This window comes from Cryptomeria japonica, chromosome 2 (assembly GCF_030272615.1).
Source record: "Cryptomeria japonica chromosome 2, Sugi_1.0, whole genome shotgun sequence".
Classification (NCBI taxonomy): Eukaryota; Viridiplantae; Streptophyta; class Pinopsida; order Cupressales; family Cupressaceae; genus Cryptomeria; species Cryptomeria japonica.
The window spans coordinates 170,936,722-170,945,156 of NC_081406.1; the positions used below are offsets into that span (position 1 = coordinate 170,936,722).

Below are 8,435 nucleotides of genomic sequence, written 5' to 3' on the forward strand. Positions count from 1 at the left end.
ATTAAATAATTAAAATCATTTAATCAATTTAAACAAAAAAAGGTTAATGAAAAGTGTCATCCAAGACTTAGAACAATTTTCAGTGTCAGAAACATTTCAGTATCTACGAAGTTGTTTAGGAGTTATAACTCTAAATAAGTTTGAAACAAATTTTAGATAAACTCAGCAGTTCATAATTAAGGGGGAGTATTGGAAAATGATAATTATGGACTGACAATTTTGTTTGTTTCAACAGCCTACTACTTCAAGAAGATCAAATTTTCTTCTATCCTTATTCTCCAGCAGTGCAATCAGATTTTGGTTTTGTCCTATCATCAACCGACTGCTCACTCAGGAAAATCTGATTGATATATCAAATCATTTTTTTAATTTTTTATCTCCTTACTTGTCGTGTAGTGCAAGTTAAGTGCCTTTCTGTAGTTATAAATACAGAAGGCTATTGTAATTTGTTGCACAGAGAATAAATAAAAAGAAGGATTTTCCTCTTATGCCAAATTAAATCCCCTGTTTTCTGCTAGTTAAATCCCCTGTTTTCTGCCAGTTAAATCCCCTGTTTTCTGCCAGTTGAATCCACTATACTTTCTGTAGTATAGCGTATGATGCTGCTATTTAATTTTGCTCTATGCCAAATTAAATCGCCTGTTTTCTGCCAGTTGAATCCTCTGTTTTCAAGCATTGAGCTTGTTTTACATTCTCTGTCTCCCATAAAACCTTCAATTTCTATGATTATTGGATTAAAGAGTTTGTATAAAACAAACCACGATAATTAAATCTTTCAAAATGCACTTGTCAGTATGCAAGCTCTCAATTTTCGCTCAGGACTTTCTTTTTTATGAAGTTTCAAATAAAGCAGAGACACAACTATTCTGTTACCAGCCTATCAGAATGAAACCCTAACAAAACAATTATGGAGATCAAAGAACAAGATTTAAAAAAAAAAAAAAATTATTTATTTCAAAATGTTTTTAACACCAAAAAAACCTTCCAGAAACTCACTATTTGGAGCTGCTGCGTAAAATCACTCTATGGAGCTGCTATGAAAACCGTGTGAAATCACTATTTGGAATTCAATTTTTGGATTCGCTGTATAAACTCACTAGTTGGAGCTGCTGTGTAAAATCACTATGTAAAGCTGCTGTGAAAACTGTGTGAAATCACTATTTTGAATTGGATTTTTGAATTTGCTGTATAAACTCACTAGTTAGAGCTGCTGTGTAAAAATCACTAAATGGAGCTGCTATGAAAACTGTGTAAAATCAATATTTGGAATTACATTTTTGGAGTTGTTCTATAAACTCACTATATGGAACTGCTGTGTAAAATCACTATTTGGAGCTGCTACTTTTCTGTTTAACATTCTGCTACTGTTATAGTTTTCTTCTCTGTTTTTTCTCTGCCTGCCCTAATTATTTATTTCCATTATTCCTTTGGTTAACTTTTCCCACTTCAAATTCACATACCACAATAAATTTCTGAAAAAAATGAATTGCATTTAAAATCCAGATGTAGGCATAAGAAACATAGGGCAAGATCTTGGCCAATAACGAGAATTACATAAGAAATAAATGCTCTGACTCTAGATTATTAAAGTTCTAAAAAATCATTTGTCAAGCGCAAATTCCTCAATTTCTGAAAGCCCACGAAACTGATAAAGGAAGTAGCATGATGGAGCTCTCGTCTTATACATAACCATTGCTCTATGCCCAATACGAAACGAAATGCAGCTTTTTTTGTTTTTTTTCTACTCTATGCATTCAACTCCATTCTCTTTCCTCTCCAGCATAGGAGCTTTAGTAAAAGCAGTGGTCATGAATCTTACTTTATGTATACCAAGTTCTTTCTGATGTTTAGATGAGGGAGAGGATTGAATGTCTGTGTAAGCCTGAATGTAGAAGCAATAGTAAAACTCCTGGAGGGTGCCACAAGCTCTCCACAAACTACACTCCATCAGATCTATCAAAACTCTCCTCCTTTCTAGTGTAACCAAATGAAAAAAATGAATAACTCTTCATCATTTAACTGAAATTTATAAATAAATAAAAAAAATCATACATTACTTCATTTAAATTTTAAAAAATTTGAAAAAAAAAATGGAAGAATAACTTACCTCTTTTACTTTTCCTTCTTCTTGGTTGATGCCTCAATGCTCTCCTTTTTAGCTAGTGAATGCTGGTTCTTATTTTCCAACACCTTCAAACCCTCCTCTGAAAAAAAAAAATATTGGCATGTAAAGATGGACTCAAATGTCTAAGGAGAGTTTTATGTTTGCATTTTAAGTTTTGGGATTTTTTTTTAAACATGGTAGGAAAAAGGGGCAGTTGGTCATCCCCATTGCATTCGGGATGTCCTAGCTGATCAAGGACGTTTCTTGTTGAATTTTTCCTAGGTTTCCATCCCTAAGACATCCTCAGAGTGGGGACAGGGCTAAAACTCCCAAGGACATACCCTTGGAAAAAAGCTTCAAACATTACAATGTCAATAGGGAAAAATTAAAAATATTTAATTATTTTTTAGAAACAATACAAAAGTATGTTTATAAAAAATGTATGGCTGCATGAAGTTGAGAAATAAAAATAAGAAAAATAAGTGTGGCGGTATGGTGACAAAACTACTTTAAAAAGAAAATTGGGCGTCTAATTGGCAAAAGCTAGATTATTTTCTCTAATAACATTTATATTATTAGTGAACAATTAAAGATTTACATCGACCAAAAATAATGGATAGTCTATGAATAAATCAAATAAAGAAAAATACTTTGTAAAATAAAAGAAATTCAATAAAATAATTATATTTAAAATAAATATTTTTTGATAATTTTTCCACAGCAAGTCAAACTATGATATTGCTATTAGAGTTCAACTCTGTAGTTTTTGAGTCAAACTCATTGACCCATGTTTCACGAGTAGTGGTTCACAAGAACCCATCTCTCATGAGAATGAATGGTCCACTTAGCACTCATTGCATCTAGGTGATGCTCATAGGGGTGAAGCACTTCCCAGGAGGTCACCCACCCCAGTACTACTCCAGCTCAAGCACGCTTAACCACGAAGTTCCATCCAAAGTTAAACCCACTTAGCTTGCAACCCCATTTGCAAAACCTCCAGCAAGTGTTGTGCCTTATGATAATCATATATATTTGGAAGAAAACCATTGATATTGACCCTTGCATTTATCATGAGAAAAAAACATATAATCAGATCCAAACTTTATATAAGCTCAAATAATGCTATAGACATTCTTACTATATATGACAAATAAATATAAAATAAGAAATTTTCTTAATTATTTACACTTACCAACTAAATCAGTACTAAAAAAATTATATCCCTCACATATTATCTTATAAAAAAATAATAACATTCACTATTCACATATTTCATAATTATATTGAATAAATAAAACTTAAATTAATTAATGTATAACAACTTCTTTAATTGCATCAATATCTTCATCTATATCAACTCTCGACCAAACTTTAAGATAAGCAAGTTACACAACATTTGTGTACCTGCATTTATTTGCATCAATATCTTAAATTTTTTATCAACTCTCCACCAAACTTTAAGATAACCTGCCGATTATTCCAGAAGTTCCAATAATTTGTAAAAGGCCTTCCCAACTCTTTCTCTTTTGCCGGATGCTACTGTTGTTTTGTTTCCTGTGAGGTACCTGCCACCTGCAACTTTTGAAAATAATATACTTACCAGTTTCCTGTCTCCGCCATTTTCCTTCTCTTCCTCATAATACAAATATGAAACATCTGAATCACCTAAAATTTTGTAATGTTGCCACCCAGATGGAATCATCCGTTCATGCCCACCAGCTATACTGTCAAACGACAAGAAGCGCCCACATAGAATCCCATCTACATCGGATGGCTTCTCAACCACAAGATCAGGAAACTCCAACTCCAAAGAGTTCACAATTGGCTCCTCCAAACGGACCATAGCGCTACCTTGTATCCACATCTGTTTTGGACATTCCTACAAAACGTATTGTTTCCAACATATTAAGTTCTAAACATGAAAATTTACACAGTACGAAAAACTCTGAATTCTGAAAAGTTTTTAATACCTTCCCCTCCATAGACTGAATACAAGGTTTTAGAGCTGATATAGTGTCACATTTGAACTCTACCTCTTTCAATCTTTCAACATTTCCCAAACTCTGTATACCTGGCACCTTCCACCAGGTCTTTATGTTTAGCCTCTCCAATGACTTGGCGTGTTCCAACCCTTCTATTTTTTTGACACGGGGGCAACCCAGCATTTCAAATCTCTTCAGCGAAGCCAAATTAACAAAGCTTGGGAGTTCTTCTATATGCAAACATCTACACATTTCCAGTTCCTCAAGGTTTATAAGACCATTAATACCCCTGACATTCTTCAGGGAATTGCAAGACGATATGTCTAGATTTTTGAGCGACAGTGGTAGTTTTTCAGGTAGTGAAGATAGCATTTCACAGTCATATAAATTTAGACCTGTCAGGTATATCAGCTGACTGAAAGAATCAGGCAACATCCTCAACTGTTTGCAACAATTTAGAGTCAATTTTGTCAAGCCTTTCAAATTGCCAAAACCATTAGGTAGTGAAGATAGCATTTCACAGTAATTTAAATGTAGATCTGTCAGGTATATCAGCTGACTGAAAGAATCAGGCAACATCCTCAACTGTTTGCAACAATTCAGATTCAATGTTGTCAAGCTTTTCAAATTGCCAAAACCATTAGGTAGTGAAGATAGCATTTCACAGTCATCTAAGTTTAGACCTGTTATCTGTAACAGCTGACTAAAAGAATCAGGCAACTTGCTCAACTGTGTGCACCAGGACAGATATAAATTTCTTAAGCTTGTTAAATTGCCAAAACCATCAGGTAATGAAGATAGCATTTTACAACCTGATAAATCTAGATGTGTCAGGTGTATCAGCTGACTGAAAGAATCAGGCAACATCCTCAACTGTTCGCAATTATTTAGATTCAATGTTGTCAAGCTTTTCAAATTGCCAAAACCATTAGGTAGTGAAGATAGCATTTCACAGTCAGATAAGCTTAGACGTGTTATCTGTAACAGCTGACTAAAAGAATCAGGCAACTTGCTCAACTGTGTGCACTTCCACAGACGTAAATCTCTTAAGCTTGTTAAATTGCCAAAACAAGGAGGTAGTGAAGATAGCATTGCAAATGATAAATTTAGAACTTCCAGGTGTATCAACTGACTGAAAGAATTAGGTAAAATGTTCAATCGCTTGCAATTAAACAGAATTAAACTCCTCAAGCTTGTTAAATTGCCAAAACCATGAGGTAATGAAGATAGCATTTCACAACCTTCTAAATCTAGATGTGTCAGGTGTATCAGCTGATCGAAAGAATCAGGCAACCTGACCAATTGCTTGCAGTACAATAGACTTAAACTCCTCAAGCTTGTTAAATTGTCAAAACCATCAAGTAGCGAAGATAGACCATCACCACAAAACTCTTGACTTGATGTGCCACCATTAAGTAGCGAAGATAGACCATCACCACAAAACTCTTGACTTGATGTGCCACTAAAATCGGCGAAAAGCTTTCTCAGATGCTGAAGACGTCTTATTGAGCTTGGAATCCAATGCAATTTTTCGCAACATGTTAAAATAAGCTCACGCAATTGCAAAGGAGGCTGCAGGCAACCATTACTATATTCAATTCAATTCATAAAAGCATGAACTACAAATAAGTTTTGAAGTAATCTTCTTGAAACATGAAAACAAAGTACTTACATCTGCATTGTCCGGCCATAGTTCTTCCAACTCATAAGCTTTATGAAGCTCTAAAACCCTTAGATATTTTAATGTAAGCCACGATGGAAATTTTTTTAGGGGAAAGAAATTCCAGCGAAGCCAAACAAGGTCTTCTGATAATGATGCGAATTCTTCCGTAAACTCGTTTCCAGCCACGGAAAGAATTTGCAATCCATTCGGTAATTTAAGTCGCTCACCTCGGCCGATTGGGTTTCCCATCAACTGATATGTGTACTCTTTGAATACCACAAAAGCATCTGCAGGTTGTATCCCTCGAATTGGCTTTATTTCCTGAATAAAAATATGAGACATAAAGAGATTGTCAATCAAACTCACTGAAAGCAGAGGCAAATATAAAGTCGAAAACAAGCAATATAAGAAATCAACCCCTTATTCATCTAACAAAAACGCAAATGGGGCAGCCACTTGTATTAATCTCACCGTGGAATGTTTCTTCATATCATCAATCTTCTGTGAACACCAAAGACGACACGGTGAGTGTGTACTTGCAATCTCTCTTCCCATATCTCTAAGGTGATCATGCATCCTTATTCTGATTTCTGTCCAGTCGTTCCCTTTTTCTTCAACCAGCTCCACAAGACACTTATTCACGAGTGTTCGTAAACCTTCCATACCATTCCAACCCGATCCATCCCACACTGCTATAGCTCTGTTTTTGTCTTCTCCAATAAAAAAACAAGCTACATCCAAGAAAATCTTTTTCTCTTCTTCATCCAGAGCATCATAGCTAACCCGTAGCCGTTGTTTGATCTCACTGGGTAATATCCATGAGATTTTGTTTAATAGGGATTTCCAGTCCTCTTCAGACTTCCTGCCATAGAACTGTGCACCCAATACCTTCAGTGACAGGGGTAAACCATTGCAAGCCTTTAAGGACTCTTCAACCAGAGATTCAAATCCTACGGGTGGAGAGGATTTCAAGAAAGCGTGCCAGCAGAAGAGCTGCTCGGCATGTAACGTGCTAAGTCCTGGCATTCTATAAATGCAGGAGTCAGAGAGACCCCATGATATGAGGACACCCAATTCCCGGGTTGTTACAATAACCATACTTTTGGATCCAAGCTTGTCTTTGTTTGGCAATAAAGCATGCAGCTGGTCGATGTGATCCACGTCATCCAAAAGGATGAGCGCCCGATGATCTCTCAAATAATTTGCAAGAACGACCTTGCCTTCATCTACATGGTCGAAGGACGAATGATGGGCACCGAGGTCAGCCAGAAGCTTTTTCTGCTTGTCTGGCAGAGCGTTTTTGGATGCTGCATCTCGCACGTCGAAAACAAAGCTGCCTCTTTCAAAGGAGGAGATGTTCCTGTTATACAGCTCTTTGGCCAACGTGGTTTTCCCACTACCTCCCATGCCCACGATCCCCTTGATTTTTACTCTCTCTTCTCTTGCAATTGATTCAAACTCTTGTACCAGCTTATCCAATCCAACAGGACGATTGGCTACCCACAATGGACCTTTTTTCTTCGTGATCCTTAGAGCATCATTCATAATATTTTTCAAAACTGTTACCTCATCCCTAAACATTTTAAACCGAAAATAAAAATCAAAACAGAACACACTGTATTTCTTAAATACTTATGCCAGCAGAATAGAGCAAATGAGTGAGTTATAACACTTAACTATCGAAGATATGGAGAAAATAATACATACTTATTATTGCTGACTTCGTAGCCCTCCAGGAATGAACTCTGGAAGAGTGCCTCTTTCCATTCATCAAGCTGTTCTACCGTGAATCTTATATTCTTTTCATGCCCTGCAAATGCTTTGGCATATTCTCCTTTTCCTGACTTAATCTTTTTCAGATCAGCGGGCTCAACATGATAGAAAATGGGAACGATTTTTTTACCAGTTTTCAGAATGAAAGTTAGCTCGGCTAAACACCATGTGGATTTTGCATGGCCAGGAGAAAAAATAGCAATGTTAAGGGTAGAACTAGATATGGCGTGTTGTATCTCTGGTGGAAAATTATCACCAGCCTCAAGGGATTCCACATCTAGAAAAACATGCAATCCCATGGACTGAAGTTTATCGTAGATGGTAGTGGCGAATGTGTATTTCACATCACGTCCATAGTGATTAATAAATATGTCCCATGGCTCCGTCGATTTAGGTGCAGAAGAATAAGATACAAGCGCTTCAAAAGCGTTTTCTGGTTGAGTTAGATTTTGCCTGGCTGTGGAAGAGGAAGCCATTTCCATTGATTTAAACTGATCCCAACAAAGAGAGAAGAAAGAAAGAGAGATCACGAAAAGGTTTCAGAACAAAAACAGAGGACAGAACTATGAGGAAGCGTATTGGGCAGAGTTTATGGGAATCGAGGGTTTAGTGCATTCAAAATGGTGTGTATGAAACAGCGTGAATGGGTAGCTTAATGAAGTGTATTAGTGGAGTAGATGACAGTTAGAGTGAAATTTACGCGAAGAGTGACAACGACAATCCATAAAATCATGGAATCTTCTTGGAAATTAAAAAATAATTTTAGACTTTTTCAGAGGTAGCGTCAAGTTTACGCGAAGAATGATGTGGCTCGGAGAGCGAAATTATCGTCGTTCCGTGTTTCCACACTAATTATTAAAACTAGGTATTCACGCGTGGTTCGTATAAACTGTGAAGTCTATCTGTAATGGAA

The 8,435-nt window shown here is 36.3% G+C and overlaps 1 protein-coding gene across 3 annotated transcripts; it reads right to left on the reverse strand.

The window, feature by feature from the left end:
- Positions 1 to 1,555: 1,555 nt before the first annotated feature.
- LOC131873610 (disease resistance protein RPV1-like) lies at positions 1,556 to 8,180 on the reverse strand. Of its 3 annotated transcripts, none has more exons than XM_059216508.1 (7): positions 7,457 to 8,180; positions 6,221 to 7,322; positions 5,759 to 6,070; positions 4,075 to 5,658; positions 3,509 to 3,983; positions 2,108 to 2,204; positions 1,556 to 1,974 (listed from the first exon to the last, which is right to left on the reverse strand). In XM_059216508.1, exons 1-5 carry the CDS (start codon positions 8,002 to 8,004, stop codon positions 3,579 to 3,581), a joined length of 3,951 nt encoding a protein of 1,316 aa, XP_059072491.1. In that variant the 5' UTR covers positions 8,005 to 8,180; the 3' UTR covers positions 1,556 to 1,974; positions 2,108 to 2,204; positions 3,509 to 3,578. The 3 variants fall into 3 exon arrangements, with proteins under 3 accessions (XP_059072491.1, XP_059072490.1, XP_059072489.1); XM_059216507.1 differs by having other exon boundaries at positions 2,108 to 3,162; XM_059216506.1 differs by having other exon boundaries at positions 2,108 to 3,983.
- Between the last annotated feature and the right edge of the window lie 255 nt (positions 8,181 to 8,435).